Raw genomic sequence first — 18,788 nt, 5'->3', positions numbered from 1 at the left:
GAAATACAGTCGATTTGGAATACAACCGAATTTGAATACACAATCCTGTAGCTACGAAATGTAATTAGCAAAAGTGTAGCTATGCCTTTAAAAAACCCTCAAAGTGTAGTCATTTGTGTAAGTTGCCATATTTCAATTACATTACATAAAGTATAAATGGGAATTTGACATGCATGACAAATTGAAACACCAAAGGCACAAGGCTTTAATTTTTGGCTCTCAAATTTAAAATCTTTAATTTTTGGCCTTCGCCTAAAAATCCATGAATTTCGGGTTCAAACCCTCCCTCAGTCAATTATTAAAAGAAAAATTCGCAAGACAGAGGTTTGTAGTAAAATTAGGCCTATTCGGGTAGAGGTAAGACAAACCTCTGCCTGAATAAGCCTAACTTTGTCCGAATATTTTGCCTTAAGGCAAACCTCTGTCTCAATAGGCTTAATTTTGCCACAAAAATATGCCTTGCGATTTTTTTTTTTTGACTTAGCCGAGATTCGAACCCAGAACCTCGGCATATTAGGCGCTTGACAAAAATTAAAGACTAACCATTTGAGAGACAAAAATTAAAGACCAGTGCCTTAGAAGGACAATCGTGCAAATAACCCCTAAATCTCGTAAAATAACTAAAGTTTATGAAATTGACAGTTTGCTATTCATAGTTACGTTTCAGGCTATAAAATTTGTATCACATGACCAGAATATTTTTCATTAAACTAGCTTTAGATTTCAAATTCATTAATTTTATCCAATTAGTTTCACCAAAATTTTCAATTAGTACGTACTATATTATATTGTGAATTGTCTGGATACAAGTTTGGTCAAGTATCTTATTTGCCCCAGATAGTTTTTAAGTTCAAGTTTATTTAGTTACACTTTTGTCCAGTATAATTTTTTTGTATCACTTTAGTCCAGTGTTAAATTGCCAGAATTTGTTAATACTTTTGTCTTGTAGCTATTTGAGCTCCTCATGTAAAAAGGGATGAACTGTCATTTCTTTCATTTGCTTTTGCTTCACATGATTGAAAAAACCCTAATCACACCCTTCTTTATTTTCCACTGAAAAAATAAAAATAAAAAATTAGGGTTTTAAACATCTTCTCCTATTTGCACTGGTAAGTATCCCTTATTATTTGATTTTGCTACAAGAAAATTTAAAGCTACTGTTTCCTTGGCATTTTTTTTAAATGGATTTTCTTGTTCATAAGTACTAGTAGTAAATTATTATTAATTTTTTAGCTGTATTTTCTAATTGATTATGTTGGTTTTCATTTCTTGAGTGCATTTGTTCAGTAAACACTAATGTTAATTGACTGATTAAACATTATAATGCTTTTTCTTTTGTCTTATATTTGCAAGAAAGCATTGTAGATTGATAAATATGCGGACTCTGTGGGAGAAGAGCTTGTAAATAGAACTATAAAGGTAGAAACATCTAGATAATCTTGGAAAATGCCGGATGATTAAGGGTGTGTTCGCGGGAAAATCCTACTTATTTTTGTTCGGTACGAAGGAAAATGTTTTCCTGGAAAATAAGTGGGTTTATTACTTATTTTTTTGTGTTAGGTACGAAGGAAAATGTTTTCCAGGAAAATAAGTGGGTTTGTTACTTATTTTTTTGTGTTCGGTACGTAAGCGAGAAGTATCATCGTAAAAGAATTTGTATATAATTTAGAAAAATACTATGAGTGGTGGGGAGTGGGTGGTATGGAGAGTGGGGGTTGGGGTGGGAGTGGTGGGAGAGGGGGTGAAGATGAGGTGAGTTCGAGGATAGGGGCTAGACAATCAATGTGGAATGCCACTTGTAGGACTTGTTTTCCCTACTTCCATTAGGGAAGTAATTTTTTTCATTTTTAAGGAACTTGTTTTCCTTACTTCCCACTAGGATAAGTATTATTTTCGTCATTCTACTTAGTATTCTCAGTTTTGTGCTATAGTTTCTTGTCCTTGATTTTCTGCTACTATCTATTATTTTTTGTACTTCGAGTATTTTATTTATCTATTCCTTTTTCCAGATTGTTTATCATGGTCTTTGATCTTGCATTATTTCATTTTCATAATGCTATGAATTGCTTGTCCTTATCTGACCTTTTTGCGATGCTTTCTCTTGAGCCGAGGGTCTTTCGGAAACAGCCTCCCTACATTATAGGAGTAAGGTCTGCGTACACTTTACCCTCCCTAGACCCCCACATTGTGGGATTTCACTGGGTACGTTTGTTGTTGTTGTCGTTTGTTTTCCAAAATTTTTTATCAACCGAACATGAGATAATAGGAAAATCATACCGAACACACCCTAACATAAAACCGAACAACAATAACAACATACCCAGTATAATCTTACCAGGTGGGGTCTGGGACCCTAGCATAAAACCGCATGAAAAAAATAATGCATAATAGAAAATAATAAAAAGAAAAATATTATAGCAGCCATTGTGCTTATCCAATGTAAACTCTACGACAAGAACTCTTAACGGATTGAGACATATTTTAAAGAGTACACCAGCATTGATCTAAAATGTGTTGTGAGTGCATGATAGGGAGAAATGCATAGCACAATTTTGTGGAATGTGGGACTGATGAATAGGAAAAGAGTATATCCTGGACAATCCTTTGTGATAGATAGATTCTTGATAAGCTGTGGTTGACATTTGGGAGGGATAATAATCTATAGAAGAGCTGGTATGAGGAGGGGAACAGAAAATTACAACTGTAAAATCTTTTAGTGAAATTGCAATCGCTAAAGCTTTTTCTCTATTGGCTGCGCAATGCATTTTTACCAATAGTGAGGTGCATGATTGAAGGAGGAAAATGGGATCTAGAGTAGTTATGTTGGAATCCCTCTTCATTTGTGATGTACGGAAAATTTTCCAGCATCCATGGATTTGTTGATGTGGACTTTGACTTGGCCAATCTAGAGGACATGTTGAGATGAAGATAGTTGTGCTGTTTAGCTGTTAAATATTTTGGAGCTATGTAATTGAAGAGGTGTTTTATTTTTGCACCTGATTCGTACTAAAGACTAAAGAGAACACAAAGACGCCAAGAGAAGTTGCAATAGAGGATTGGATCTCTTTTGTTGAGAACCATATTTTGATGTAGGTTCTCTTCTTTTGGTATATGGCTTGTATATGGGGTTTCCCCCAAATTGTCAATAAAATTATTTACCTTATCAAGAAAAAAAAAAGAGAAGTTGCATTTTCATTTTATAAATAGCATCTGAACCGACTCTTACGTTTGAAAATTTGAGAGAAGGAGAACAGTGAGGTGTTGTTCATGTGCAAGGAGTATGAGGAAGATCGGAACCATACTCTGTTGCATTTAGAGTTGCCTTAGAGCTATGGTCTCTAGCATTTTGCGTTAACTAGAATAGGGGCAGAGCTAGGGCCATAAGCAATTACAGAGCTGGAAAATACAGAAGATCCGCAGGGTGAGGAAGTAAGCATTGAGTAACTGGATTGCCTTTTAAAAAAAAAGGGGAACGAGATAAGTTTAAGATTGTACTTTTGGGTTAAAGAGAGTACACTTTTTTCTATTAAGAGTTGGAAGGACAACATAGTTGAATGTTGCAGGGCAGTGAACTATATCCTATTAGGTCACTTTTGGCCATATGTAGAATTTCTTTCTTTGCAATTACTGAAGATCGGTATTTACAAATAATGGGTTGGCCCGTTGGTATTTGAAATCTTGGTAAAATATTGAAAAACTTGTTGAAGAGTTTTTTCAAGTGAAATAATGTCTTCCACTAAATATTTAATTTTTTTTTTTTGATGACATGGGAACCCGCAGCCGCTACCCTTCGGGTGCGCACAGGGTAAACCCGGCCTCCCGTGCAATAGCTCGCAAACCACACAGGAGAGGTAACCCGCACTAGGCAAGCCCGGTGCGACGAGCTCGACCCAGAAGGCAAATCCCCTACTGTCGTAGGCAGGGGGTTTTGAACTTGAGACCTCCATTATGAAAGCCCCATGCTCAACCAACTGAGCCACCCTTGTGGGTACTAAATATTTAATTTTTATTCCAAATGAAATTCATGTCCAAACATAACTTCAACTTTCAAATACTCTTTTCGAATTTCAACATCAGGTGCTCTTTTCAATTTCAACCAGATATTGTCCAAACACCTATTAAATAGTTTTAACAACGGCTTGGTGTGCAATATATGACTATATTTTTATTTGAATATATTTTTATTTAAAAAGAACACACCATTAAGAAAGTCTTGTCCATTAGAAATATGCATTTATTTGGGACTTGTCATGTGTGGTTTAAATCGATAGAGGCGAGAACTGTATTCATCTTTGCTAAAGGAAAAAAAAAGAGCAAAAGATCTGCATAGAAGTATTTTGTCTTTTCTAGATTTTGAGCTCCATTCAGATTTTCTTTTTCTTTTCTGGTTTCTATATATCTATCTGACTATCAGGTTTGCTAAAGTGTTTTTCAGTTGGTGGCTAAGATGTCGGATTACCCTGTGCTTGGTAATCTTCCCATTAATAAATGGAAGGTACCAGAATTAAGGGAAGAGCTTAAGAGGAGGAACTTAATGACAAAAGGTTTGAAGGATGATCTTGTTAGGCGATTAAATGACGCTATTCACAAAGAAAATGGTCTTGAACCTGCTGAACCTGTTAAATGGGAACCAGACCCTGGTGTTGTTGAATTTATTGATGATTGTCTGAGGATGTCCGAACGTCAAGTTCCTGGGGGTTTTATACGTGATACTGATACTGATTTTGTCTCTGGTCTTGAAGATGCCACCAAAGTCTTGGTTGATGTTGCAACTGGAGGTGCTGATGATGCTTCTGGAGGAAGAAAACATTCAGAGGCTTCTATTGGTAGCACTAGTGTTATAAATGAGATTGCGTCTGCTGATCAATTTGTTGAAGACAAAATTGATAAGAAACACGAGGTTATTGATTCTTCTCAGAATAATGATGTTGTTGATGAGGTATCTGGAGTTAGGGATGTTGCTATTCAGGGAAGTAGCACTGGACAGGACGTTGAGGATATGAAAATTTCGTCTTCTGAGGGAGTGCTTGAGGACAACCTTAGGAGACAAGAAAATGATGTGGAGGTAACCCCACTACCATCCAAGGAAGCCTTGGGAAATAATAGCATTAAGTTGGAGAATGAGGGTCTGAAACTCTCAGGCATGAATGCTGAGTCTGATATTTCCAATCCAGACACTCAGGTATATGAGGTCAACCCTGATTTAGGGTCTCAAGTAAAATCTGACTCATTTTCTACTGATACATTGCCCATTAATGAAAATAAAGATTTAAATGATAATTTGAATGCTGATAGTGTTAAATTAGTAACTGAAGTTTTTAGGCAAGAGATGGAGCTGCAGTCATCCAGCAAAGACCTGTCAGGTGTTGGTAGCGTTCATCCATTGGATGATCAGATGCCACATGAGATGCTGGGTCTTGTTGGAGAAACTGATGATGAGAAATCTTCTGAGGTGAAATTTAGCATGAAAAATGCCAATGCAGATCAGGTTTCTGTTGCTGTTACCAAGCTAGAGCATGGTGTGGAAAGTAACACTTCAAGTAATAGTGAGCAACAAGATGTACAGTTTGAAAAAGCTAGAACTTTAGGTGATGTTGTAGAGCCTAGTTTGTCACCCAAGAAACTTGAGGCATCTGCTGAAGATAAACATTGTGTTGTTGCTTCCAGGGATGATGGAAAAGGTATGGCAACACCCCCTTCCAATGAAAATTACCGTTCTCTTCCTTCCTAAGGCTGGTTCTTCCAGATCTTATGTGTGTTGTGTCTGTGCATGCAGTTTTGAGCAAGATATCTGATGTAGTGGATGGTGAGAATATGGAAAAGATAAACTTGGATCAATCTTCAGCTGATGATTCCATGGAGGAGGATGTAGTAGAGACAAAGCATGTGGATTTTGATCATATTTCTAAGAAGGAGAATGATAAGACTGAAGAGCCTATTACAGAAATGACAGAAGAGCCCAAAGTTCTACGAAATGATTCTTCTAGTTCAATGCAGCAAGACAATCCTTCTGAGAAGGTTGAGTCTCCTCAAGAAACTAAAGATAGGTTTCCTGATTTTTTGTCAGAGAAGAGAAAGTTTCAAGGTACTCATGTCTTATCTTTAATTCTCTCTCTTTCCCTCCCTTTTTCTTGATAAATTCTCTCTTTCCCCTCCTGTTCTGCTGCAGAACTTCTGCACATGTTTATTGATAGCCTTTTCTCTTCACTGTTACTAGTCTATTATTATGATTTGTTGCTTTATATATATATATATATATATATATGTTTGTTGCTTATATATTCTTTTAATTGATTTGATGAAGCTTTAAATAGTAGAACTTCTGTGTACTTTTAGATGTTAAAAGCTGTATTTTTAGTATGTTGTTTATTAGTTTGTTTTGCTTATGAATGCTCAATCTTCTGATCAGGCCACATGTATTATGGTGTTATGATCTATAAATTACCACACAATTGCACAAGATTCCGTTGTGAAAGTTAAAGCTCACAACTTGTATGCAGCTAAAGTTGTGCTTATTAGAGTGTTTTTGTATTGAAATTTCTAACAACAGCAGCAGATATTGGATTCTTCTTGCAATATTGGATATGAAGCCCTCTTCATTACATTCACTTTGGATAGGTTTAGCGATAATGGAATTAACAAGAATATGATCTATTCTTTTCTTGTTCATAATTTGGTTTTATAAGATTTTGACTTCTTGGTGGATTCTTTGTAGATGAAGTAGGAGGTGGGAGTAATGAGCCTGCAAAAAGGCAGCGCAGGTGGAAGACTGACAGTTTGAGGACTGCTGAGCCACAAAATTCAAGTATTGCATTATCAGAGAACTTGGTTCAGACCACCCTTGTCAAGCCTATCCTTGGCAGGACTGACTCTACAGTTGGTGAGGATGCACCCAAGGAGCGCCTTGGTGAGTATTTGTTTTCTTGGTAAATTGCATGAGTTTTACAACAGCGGCATAAGAATAATTGGTTTCTTTGTTCTGTTGATTTTCCAGTACCAAAATCTTCCAAAATAGCCACTAATTCTCTCAAAATTGAGAACTTCTTGCGGCCTTTTACGCTGAAAGCTGTGCAAGAGCTCCTTGCCAGAACTGGTGAAGTCTGCAGTTTCTGGATGGACCACATAAAGACCCATTGTTATGTCACGGTACAATCTTGCTCTCTCCTGCTGCATTTCATGCTCCTCTCCGACCATATGGTCATCGAGTTTCTCTATCTTAAATTTTATTTGCAAGGAAGCAAGTAGCCTAATTGGCTGGCTACTCTTAGGAAAGGACAGGGTTGGGGACAGTTGTCATTGGGGTGGGGGCATGATTTGAAACCTTGATGCTGCGCCAGTTGGCCTATGGCCCTCTGATCAATTTGTCATATAATGTGAATGTGCATCATTGCCTTTCAGAGATTCATAACCAAATAGCAATGCCTTGCAAGCCTTGCCTTGGCTTCTTGGCAATGCTCTCTTGAACTTGTTAGAAAAGTGTCTTACTTTGCTTCCTTGGTGGCTCAGGTTACTAAATTGATGAATATTTTCTCTTTACAGTATTCTTCAGTAGGGGAAGCCATAGAGACCCGAAATGCTGTTTACAACCTCCAATGGCCACCAAAAGGAGGTCGTCCCCTGGTTGCAGATTTTGTTGATCCCCAGCAGGTGAAAATCAAGATAGATGGACGGGAGACTGCTTCTCCAGCGACAAATCCCGGTCCTGCAGTGCCTCCAGCCTCATCCTCTCTTCAAGCACTACCTCCTTGGCAGCAGGGTCGCAAACAGCAGGTTGAGTTGGAACATTCACTCACTCGCCAGCCACCACCTGCTCCTCCACTCACATGCCAGCCACCACCTGTTCCTCCTACTGCGCCACCAATAAAAGAGAGGCTAGCTCCACCTATTGCTGATAAAAATGATCCCCCGGTTATTACTTTGGATGACCTCTTCAGAAAGACCAAAGCTGCTCCCCGGATCTATTATTTACCGCTGACAGATGAGGAAGTTGCTAAAAAGCTTGCCAGTAGAGGAGATGATAAGCACGAGAGCTTTTAGTGAATGGATTATGGAGTGGTATTTTGATGTAATGCTGATAACTTCTAGTTTGCCCTCACAGAGAAATTGCAGTCTTGAGGCTTACTGAGACCTTGCTTTCTTTTCTATTTTCGTATTGTTAATGGTTGCTGCAAGGTTGAAGTCTCTACTGTATTTTTGCTTTGGGTTGAAGAAACATCAAAATGTGCAGATTATGCAGAGTCTGTGTGAGAGTCTGACTTTTCTCTTCATCCAGATACATGGAGATCTATCGTTGAGTGATATCGACGCGGCGAAGCTGTAAATGCCATTTACCACCTCTTCGTTTTCTTCTTGACTGTAAAATTTTAAGAAAAGGAAGAGAACGCATTGATCATGGAAACCAGTTGCTTTTTGGGTTTTCAGGCCTTCTAAAATTTTTAGCTAAAGAAAACTTTCCCCCCTGTGAAATATTACTCCAAGAACTAGCCTCAATTTTAAGTTAGTCTGTGCTCGTCTATTTGAATATTTACTATCCATTTTACTGGAATCATTTCCTCTAAATATTCATTACCGAACTTATTTGGAAGAAATCAGAAAAACCATGAGTTCTCCAAAAAATAGGTTTCTCACATTAGTTTGGGATACAACAAATTGGTTTCTGAATCAAGCTTACACTACAGTAAAGGCACCTTCGAAATTTATGAACCACAGAGTAAATAATCAGATGTCAAAGTAGCTAAAAACTAAGAAGAATCATATCTTCAATGTTAAAAAGGCAAAATGGAAAGAAAACCAATGCACCATTTGAAAATCGCTATTTTTATAAGTTTGAAGAAACATATCTTGGACTTTGAATATGAAAAGTGAGTTTAAGTTACATGAACGTTATTTGAAAAGTTTGGAAACATTACTAGAGATGAAGATTGGTAGTTCAAAATTCAGAAAAAACTATTGTCGATTGCGATATATATATCTAAAATTCAGACGCATAATTTTGAAGTTTGGCCTTGGCATGTCAAACTTTAGGCGTGATAACCTTTGCTAAACTTCATAGGGCAATTAGCAGGAATGTCCTTATTTTGGGGTGGTTTTAATTTTTGCCCTTCGCCTAATACCATGACGTTTGGGGTTCGAACCCCGTCTTAGTAAAAAATAAAATAAAATCACAAGACAGAGTTTTGTAGCAAAGTTAGGCCTCAGGCAGAATTTTGAATGCAAAATGCAGGCAGAGTTTTGCAAGTCAAAGTTAGGAGCATTCGGCGCAACTTTGCAAGCCATCGAGCATAGTTTGCTACAAACTGCTGCGGGCGGCGAGTTTTGAATGCAAAACTCTACCAGCGAGTTTTGAATGCAAGCCATCACTCTGCTGCTGCCGGGCGGTTTGCCTCGAAGCATAGTTTTGCAAGCCAAAGTTAGGCCTCGGGCGAAGTTTTTGCAAGTTGATCGGGCGAGTAAGCCGTTGTACGCAAACTCGGCTTGCGAGCGAGGTTTTGCAAGCCATAGTTGAGCCTCGAAGTAGTTCGCAAGCGAAAATTAGGCGCCGAGCATAGTTTTGAAAGCCAAAGTTAGGACTCAGGCATAGTTTTGCAAGCCATCAGACATAGTTTGCCTGTAAACTCTGCTAGAGTTTGCCTTCAGGCATAAAGCAAACTACGCCCGATGGAGCGAATCTAAAAACCTCTGCCTTGTGAATTTTTATTTTTTATTTTTGTCTGAGCGGGAGTTCGACCCCGGAACCCGTAGGTCTCTGAACGGGGGTTCGAACCCGGAACCCATGGTTTTTAGTCAAAGGCCAAAAACTAAATATTTCAAATTTGAGGGGCAAAAATTAAAGACCAGTGCTTTTGAAGGGCAATCCGCACAAAAAAATGAACTTAATATGCAAAATTTTGCAACTTCAGTCCCATATGCTTGAAATGGTTTCCAAAATAACCAAATTTATAAAAATATACTCCCTCCATCTCAAATTATTTGTCAATTTTTTGTTGTACGCCCCCTTTAAAAAAGGGAAAAGGTCAAAAATACCCTTCTACTTTGGAAAAAGGGCTAAAAATATCCTCCGAACTTATTTTGGGTCAAAAATATCCCTCTCATCCTTAAAGTTTTTAAATATATCCCTGTCTTGACGGAAATTATCCCCCAAAATAACTCAAAATTATTTTTTAAATCGGCTCCATTGTTTAAACCCGAGCCCGACTAAATAATAACTCGTAAGATCCTTGTTATTCCTAATTCCCTCAAACTTCAAACTACGTATTGGGGGAATAAGGGGATATTATGTGTTATTATTTAGTTGGGTCAGTTTAAATGATAGAGGGATTTAAAAAATGATTTCGTTATTTTGAAATAATTTCCGTCAAGATAGGGGTATATTTGAAAACTTTAAGGAGGGGAGGGGTATTTTTGACCCAAAATAAGTTCGGAGGATATTTTTAGCCCTTTTTCCAAAGTAGAGGGATATTTTTGACCCTTTTCCCTTTAAAAAATATCAATTAAGAAGGTATATTTGACCAATTTTACCCTTATTTATGTCTAAGTTATAATTTTTTTTCATTAAATGTTTACTCCATTTATGTGTCATCAACATTAATGACAAAATTCTATTAAGGGTAAAATGAGAAAAATAATTATTTGTACCCCGAAATTTTAAAATAATAATTAATTTGAGATAACTATTTTTAGTAATCACGACAAATAATTTGAGACAAAAGGGAGTAAAAAAAACTTGGGCTATGAATTAAATAATGGTACCAAAAATGGCTATTTATGCAATTCAGAGAGTATAAGGTGTGTATGAGGACCCGAAAAACCCGATTCGTCCATTGGCACATAGAAAGGTTAACAATCTTATCCCTAATAAAACCCTAGAAATTCTCTTTAACCTCTAAAAATAATTTCATCTCAAGCAATATAATTTCTCCACTTGCATTTTACAAAACCATTATCTTTTCCAAAAAAAAAAAAATTGTTTTGTTTTATTTTTACATAAATTACGTGTATTCGCATATATTATTCACAGATCATTATTATTTTGGGGTTACTTTATTCTTGTTTACGATTTATATATCTAATTTGTTTCTGTTCTAACCATTGTGTGTTTTTTTGCTTTGAGATTAGGGTTTCTATTTTGGAATTAGGGTTTACACCATCTTATTGGTCGAAAAGTTACCGTCTTTACTGCCCTATTTGCAGTGGTAAGTACCCATTTCATTAATTATTTGAATTTGATTTTCAATTTTCAAAGTTTTTTTTTTTTTTTTTTTATTTTTTTATTTTTTTATTTTTTAGTGTAAAGTTTTGCATTTGGGCTAAAACAGGAAGCAAGAAAGACACGGGGGGTTAATATATTTGAGTTTTAAAATTAAAGCTACTGTTTTTTTTTTTGCAATTTTTTGTTTGGAAAACTGAGATCTGCCGACCTAATGGTGGACTTGTGCTTGGCATTATGGTTTCTTTTGTTCATAGCACTAGTAAGACAATATCTTTTTTTTTTTTTTAATTGTTTTAAGTTCCACTAGGTAGTCGTTTTCGCAAGACGGTTACGTATTGTGTTGGATTTCCATTTCTTGAGTGCATTTGTTCAGTAAGTACCAATGCTAGTTGACTGATTAAACCTTATATTGCTTCTTCTTTCTTCTTAGTCCAAAATATTAGATTACCATCCATGTAGGCATGAAATAACACTTTACACTCTGCATGAGAAGAGCTTGTATTGATGTTTCAATATGAGGATCGCAGCAGAATATAATATTGAAACTTGCTGATGACTAGCATAAAACCACATACAACAAATAAGACACTATAGAAAATGATAAAAAAAAAAAAAAAAAAAAGCAATTATAACATATCACAAAAGGCAAAAATTTAGTAGCTTCTATATTTTTTGTGAGGTTCGGGCATGCATTAGCTTCAATGTTTGATAGGAGTCTTTTGCTGTTATAAAAAAACTTCTTTGGAAGTACATTGGTTTTATCTATGCATGTCAAGTTTAAATCTCATGACATGGGGTGGTCCTAATTTTGTGTAAGAATGGAAAGATAAATCTGAGGATGTAGGTCGTGGTTGTGAGGGCGGAGCTAGAAGCCGACATATGGGTTGGGTCGGACCCAGTAGCCTTAGTTCAAAGCTTGTATTTGTATGAAAAAATTTAATTAATACGTACAAAATGAAATTCAGAACCCAGTTACTAGCCTGTGATATCACTATCCTAAAATTAGAACCCATAAAACTTAAATTTTGGCTCTGCCTTTACGTGGCTGATAGGGGATCACCATCTGAGTGTTTAAAAATAAGGTGTCAAAGTATTAGGAAGACATAGGTTAGACATGGCCAATGATGTCTGACATGAAATTTTGACTATACAGAGGAGTCAGGACCAGATCTTTGAAGGTTGTTTTATTTATTGCGGGTTTCAAATCTGCCTGAGATGGTGTTATGAATTTGATGATTTTGTAGGCATGTGGACATTAATTTGGTAATTGTTGAAGTTAAGTTGAGAAAGGGCATTTGGAAAACGAAATGGTGTTTGGATATGCATGCCATTTGAACAAATGTTGAAGTTTTGTGTGGGAAATATTATTTTTTACTTGAAAAGTGGTTAGAGCCAGCAACTTCAAGTTGGAGTGAGAAATTGACTACAATTTGTAACCAAACAGTTCTATAAGAAAAGTTGAAAAAAGCAAAATCTTTTATGTCTTAACATGCCCTAAGGCTAATTTCTAACTGATAATTATAAATTGTGATTGAACAAGAACTCTTTAAGGATTGAGACATGTACGAAAGAGTACACCAGCATCGTTTTTAAGTGTATTGTAGCAGCCATTATGATTATCAAGTAAAAACTCTATGAAGGGCTCTTAAGAGATTGAGACATATACGAAAGAGTAGAGAAGTCCATAGACTGACTAACTGGAAAAGAGTATTTCACTGACAATCCTTTATGAATAGATGTGTTCTTGATAAGCTGTGATTGATATGTGGGAGGGATAGAAATCCATAGAAGAACTGTAAGAGGAGGGTAACAGAAAATTATGACTGGAAAATCTTTTAGGGAATTGCTAAATAGCTAAAACTTTGCATCTTTTGGCTGCCGATGCAATTTCACCAATAGACTGGTGGTCTTTTAGAATGAGGTACATGGTTTAAGCCTTTAAGGAGAAACGAAGTTGTTCTAGGGTAGTTAGATTGGCTGGAAACTCTCTTCATTTGTGATGCATGTAAATACTTACAGTATCTGGTCGATTTGTGGACTTGGACTTGGCCTATCTAGGGGACATGTTGAGAGTGTAGTTGTGCTCTTTAGCAGCCTACGTATTTTACAGTCTATGTAATTGAAGAGGTGTTAGTAGGAAAGAGAATGCAAAGACGCCAAAGAAAGTTGCATTTTCACTTCGTATATAGCATGTGAAGCAACTCATACATTTGAAAATTTGAGAGAAGGAGATGATAATGATGAGGTGGTGTTCATGTGCAGAGAGTATGATGAAGATCGGAACCACTTTCTGTTGCATTATAGAGTTGTCTTATTGCTATGGGCTGTAGTATTTGCGTTTTGCCGTCATTTAGGTGTTCCCTAGAACAGGGGCAGTGCTAGCGCCTGAAGCAATTACATAGCTGGAAGATACAGAAGACCGGCAAGGTGAGGAAATAACCATTGAGTAACAGGTTGTCTTTTGGATACTGGGGGAATTAGCTGAATTTAAGATTGTTTCTAATTATTGACAAGATGTTAGCAATAAGAAGATTCTTAGTGTTCCATATGTATTTTTCGATTACCAAGAGTATATACCTTATTTCGTGAACTATGTTTTGGCCATTTAATACTATTTGCAAATACTATATTAGGTTTCTTTTGGCCATCAGTATTTGAGATCTTGTTTAGATATTGAAAAACTTGTTGAAGAGTATTTCAAGTTAAATAATGGCTTTTACTCACCAATCTTTCATTTCTATCCTGTATTCCAGGAGAAATTCATATTCAAATACAACTTTAACTTCCAAATACTCTTTTCCAACTTCAACATCAAATACTCTTTTTCAACTTTAACCAAATAATGTCCAAACACCTATCAAATAATTTTAACACCGGCTTGGTGTGCAATATGTGAATACATTTTGATTTTCACAAAAAAAAAAAAAAAGAAATAAAAGAAAAGAGAAAACACAACAAATAAAGTCTTCCACTACAAGTATGTATGTATTTGAAACCTGTCTTGTATAGTTCAAATTTCGATAGAGGTGAACCGTGAGACTGTACTCATCTTTGCTAAAGGAAAAAATGAGAGGAAAAGATCTGGATGCAATTATTTTGTCTTTTCTGTATGTTGAGCTCCGTTCAGGCTCTTTTTCAGGTTTTATATATCTATGCGATTTTCAGGTTTGTCAAAGTGAATTTTTCACTTGGTGGCTAAGATGTCGGATTACCCTGTGCTTGATAATCGTCCAATTAATAAATGGAAAGTAGCAGAATTAAGGGAAGAGCTTAAGAGGAGGAACTTAACAACAAAAGGGTTGAAGGATGATCTGGTTAGGCGATTAAATGAAGATATATGCAAAGAAATGGAAGCTGCTGAGGTTGAAGAGAGTAAGGATGATGATCGTGACATTGATCCTGCAAATGGTCTTGAAGATACTGAACCAGAGCCTGATCCTGTTAAATTGGTCGATGAGGTTCTGGATCACCCCCAAAGTGAAGTTACTAAGGGTTCCGATCATATTACTGATTCTGCCTGTGGTCTTGAAGACACTCAACCAAATAGTAGCCCTGCTAAATTGGTTGATAATGTTCAGAAGCATCACCAAGATGAAGTTAATGATATTGATGGTGATGATACTAGGGCCAGCACCAAGAATTGTCTTGTTGAAATAGAGCAGAACAAAGTGTTGGATGAGGTTGCAACTGGAGGTACTGATGCTGCTGCTGGAGAATCAAGACATTCAGAGGCACCTGTCCATAGCACTAGTGTTATAAATAAGATTGCGTCTACTGATCAATTTATTGAAGACAAACCTGATAAGGAACACAAGGTTATTGATTCTTCTCAGGATAATTATGTTGTTGATGGGGTATCTGGAGTTCAGGATGTTTCTATTCCAGGCAGCTGTACTGGACAGGACTCTGAGGATATGAAAATTTCATCTTCTGAGGGAGTGCTTGAGGACAACCTTATGAGACAAGAAAATGATGTGGAGGTAACCCCAGTAACATCCAGCATTAAGTTAGATAATGAGGGTCTGAAACCCTCAGGCATGGATGCTGAGCCAGATATGTCAAATCCAGCCACTCAGGTATATGAGGTGAACCCTAATTTAGGGTCTCAAGTAAAATCTGACTCATTTTCTACTGATACTTTGCCCATTAATGAAAATAAAGATTTAAATGATAATTTGAATGCTGATAATGTCAAATTAGAAACTGAAGTTGTTAGGCAAGAGATGGAGCTGCAGTCATCCAGCAAAGACCTATCAGATGTTGGCAGCTCTCATCCATTGGATGATCAGATGCCACATGAGATGCAGGGTCTTGTTGGAGAAACTGATGATGACAAATCTTCAGATGTGAAATTTAGCATGAAAAATGACAATGCAGATCAGGTTTCTGTTGACGTTGCCAAGGTAGAGCATGGTTTGGAGAGTAAGACTTCGAATAATAGTGAGCAAACCGATATACAGTTTGACAATGCTAGAACTTTAGGTGATGTTGTTGAGCCTAGTTTGTCACCTAAGAACATTGAGGGATCTGCTGAAGATAAACATGGTCTTGCTGCTTCCGGTGATGATAGAAAAGGTAAGGAAACACTTCCTTCTCTAAAAATGACTGTTCTCTTCTTTCATGAGACCGGTTTTTCCAGATTTTCAGTGTGTTGTGTCTGTGCTTGCAGATTTTAGCAAGATAACCGATCTAGGGGATGGTGAGAATATGGAAAAGATAAACTTGGATCAGTCTGATGATTCCATGGAGGAGGATGTACTAGAGACAAAGCATGTGGATTTTGATCATATTTCTAAGGAGAATGATAAGACAGAAGAGCCTATTACGGTAATGACAGAAGAGCCCAAAGTTCGACTGAGTGGTTCTTCTGATGCAATGCAGCTAGACATTCCTTCTGAGAAGGTTGAGTCTCAAGAAACTAAAGATAAGTCTCCTGATTTGTCAGAGAAGAGGAAGTTTCAAGGTACTCATGTCTTTTCTTTAATTATCTCTCTTTCCTTCCTCCTTTTTGGCCGATAAATTCTCTATTTTATCCCAAGCACATCTTTGTTGATTACTTTTTCTTTTTACTGTTACAATCTTATTATTAGGATTTGTTGCTTGCTTATCAATAAAAAAAGATCAAGAGTTTGCCGTTCGTTGCTTATGTATTTTCTTAATTGATTTCATGAGAAACTTTTGTGAATTTTTAGATGGTAAAGTCCAGATTGTAAGTATGTGTATCAGTTTGTTTTTAGTTGTGAACATTCTTACCTTTGATTCGGCGACATATTTTACTAGAATATGGCCACACAAATGCCTACTTTGCAACTATTAAAGTTAAAGCACAGAACTGGAAAGTAGCTAAAGTTGTGCTTACTAGAGCGTTTGTTTGTATAATGAAATCTCTAACACCAATGGCAGATATTGGATTCTTCTTGCAACGTGGGATATGAAGCTCTCTGTATTACATTAACTTTGGACAAGTCTAGCAAAAATGGGAATGAACAAGAATATGATCTATTATTTTCTTGTTCTATATTTTGGTTTCATAAGATTTTTGACTTCTTGTGGATTCTTTGTAGATGAAGCAGTAGGTGGGAGTAAAGAGCCTGCTAAAAGGCAGCGTAGATGGAACACTGAGAGTTTGAAGACTGCTGAACCACAAAATTCAAGTATTGCTTTATCAAAGAATGTTGTTCAGACCACCCCTGTCAAACCCATCCTTGGTCGGACTAACTCTACAGTTGGTGGGGATGCACCTAAGGAGCGGATTGGTGAGTACTTGTTTTCTTGGTAATGCATGTGTTTCAGATGCAAGAGTAGTGGCACAAGAATAATTGGTTCTAATGTTCTGTTAATATTCCAGTACCAAAGTCTTCCAAAACAGCCACTAATTCTCTCAAAATTGAGAACTTCTTGCGGCCTTTTACATTGAAAGCTGTGCAAGAGCTCCTTGGAAGAACAGGTGAAGTCTGCAGTTTCTGGATGGACCAGATAAAGACCCATTGCTATGTCACGGTAGAACCTTGCCCCCCCTGCTTTTTTCTTTCCGTAGCGGCTCAGGGTACTACATTATATGGTGTTTCATAAGCGGCTCAGGGTACTAAATTGATGAATATTCTCTTTACAGTATTCTTCGGTAGAAGAAGCCATAGAGACCCGAAACGCTGTTTACAATCTCCAATGGCCACCAAATGGAGGTCGTCTCCTGGTTGCAGATTTTGTTGATCCCCAACAGGTGCAAACCAAGGTAGAGGGTCGCGAACCTGCTTCTCCACCGAAAAATGCCAGTCCTGCTGTGCCTCCAGCTTCATCTTCTGTTCAAACACCACCTGCCCAGCAGCAGGGTCGCAAACAGCAAGCTGAGTCAGAACATCCACTCGCACGCCAGCCAGCACCTGCTCCTCCTAGTGCTCCTCCAACAAAAGAGATGCTTCCTTCACCTGTTGCTGATAAAAATGATCCCCCTATTGTAACTTTGGATGATCTCTTCAGAAAGACCAAAGCCACTCCCCGTATCTATTATTTACCATTGACAGATGAAGAAGTTGCTAAAAAGCTTGCCATTAGGGGAAATGCTAAGCACTAGAGATTGAAGTGAATAAAGGGCATGTTAGATGGATTGTAGAGTGGTATTTTAGTGTAATGCTGAAAACTGCAAGTTTGCCCGCCTAAAGAAGTTGCAGTCTAATTTGTAGGCGAGTAGCAAGTTTCTTGAGGCTCGTTGAGACCTTCCTTTCTTTTCTTTTTTCGGTTTGTTTTGTTAATGCTTGCAGCTTTGGTTGTTGCAAGGTGCAAGTCTCAACTGTATTTTCCTTTGGGTTGACGAGACTTCTAAATGTGCAGATTATGACGAATCTGCGTGAGTCTTGATTTCTTTCTTTATCCAGATTCCTGGAGAACTATTTAAATATTAATGATCCGAGTTGTTATGAGATCTATTATGTAGTGATATCAATGTGCCCAAGCTGTAAATGTCATTTACCACCAGTTTGTTTTTTACTTGAGATTAAAATTCTGAGTCAAGGAAGATAACACGTTGATCATGGATTACAAGTTTCTTCTTGTTTTCAGGTCTTATTAAAAAAAAAAAAAAAAAAGGCTTAAATATGCCATCGAATTATTGGAATTGACTCATTTATGCCACTCATCAATAGTTTGGTTAATTTATGTCATTGCAATCAACAAGATTTCATATCTAGTAACCACTAACCTGCATCTGGAGGTATGTGTAAGACATGATCAAACTTTTTCATCACTAAACATGGTCATTACTTACAATTATCTCATTACTTAAAATTATCAACTATCCTTGCTTACTACGCACAAACACCATCCTTAGTCAAGACCATCAGCAGTTCATCACCATAATCATCAACCACCATCACCACAACCACCATTTTTTTTCCACAATTGCAATCAACGAGATTTCATATCTATTAACCTGCATCTGGAGGTCTGTGTAAGAGATGATCAAACTTTTTCATCGCTAAACATGGCCATAACTTACAATTATCAACTATCACCGCTTAGTACGCACAACCACCATCTTTCGTCAAGACCATCATCACCACAATCAGCTGTAACCATTACTAGC

The 18,788-nt window shown here is 37.0% G+C and overlaps 2 protein-coding genes across 3 annotated transcripts; both read left to right on the top strand.

Annotated features, from left to right (window-relative positions):
- The first annotated feature begins 3,824 nt into the window (after window positions 1-3,824).
- On the top strand, window positions 3,825-8,466 carry LOC132033770 (uncharacterized). The gene is made up of 6 exons (XM_059423837.1): window positions 3,825-3,988; window positions 4,426-5,681; window positions 5,777-6,085; window positions 6,716-6,907; window positions 6,995-7,146; window positions 7,540-8,466. The coding sequence occupies exons 1-6, from the start codon at window positions 3,960-3,962 to the stop codon at window positions 8,035-8,037; spliced, it is 2,436 nt and encodes an 811-aa protein (XP_059279820.1). The 5' UTR covers window positions 3,825-3,959; the 3' UTR covers window positions 8,038-8,466.
- A 2,431-nt stretch (window positions 8,467-10,897) lies between these two features.
- LOC132033769 (uncharacterized) lies at window positions 10,898-18,130 on the top strand. Of its 2 annotated transcripts, none has more exons than XM_059423835.1 (6): window positions 10,898-11,192; window positions 14,375-15,784; window positions 15,879-16,172; window positions 16,774-16,965; window positions 17,058-17,209; window positions 17,322-18,130. In XM_059423835.1, exons 2-6 carry the CDS (start codon window positions 14,410-14,412, stop codon window positions 17,778-17,780), a joined length of 2,472 nt encoding a protein of 823 aa, XP_059279818.1. In that variant the 5' UTR covers window positions 10,898-11,192; window positions 14,375-14,409; the 3' UTR covers window positions 17,781-18,130. The 2 variants fall into 2 exon arrangements, with proteins under 2 accessions (XP_059279818.1, XP_059279819.1); XM_059423836.1 differs by lacking the exon at window positions 10,898-11,192 and adding an exon at window positions 13,472-13,636.
- The last annotated feature ends 658 nt before the right edge of the window (window positions 18,131-18,788 follow it).

Source organism: Lycium ferocissimum, chromosome 10 (genome assembly GCF_029784015.1).
Source record: "Lycium ferocissimum isolate CSIRO_LF1 chromosome 10, AGI_CSIRO_Lferr_CH_V1, whole genome shotgun sequence".
Lineage (NCBI taxonomy): Eukaryota > Viridiplantae > Streptophyta > Magnoliopsida > Solanales > Solanaceae > Lycium > Lycium ferocissimum.
The sequence above is the reverse complement of the archived record's forward strand: the minus strand, read 5'-3'. Positions and strand labels throughout refer to the sequence as shown.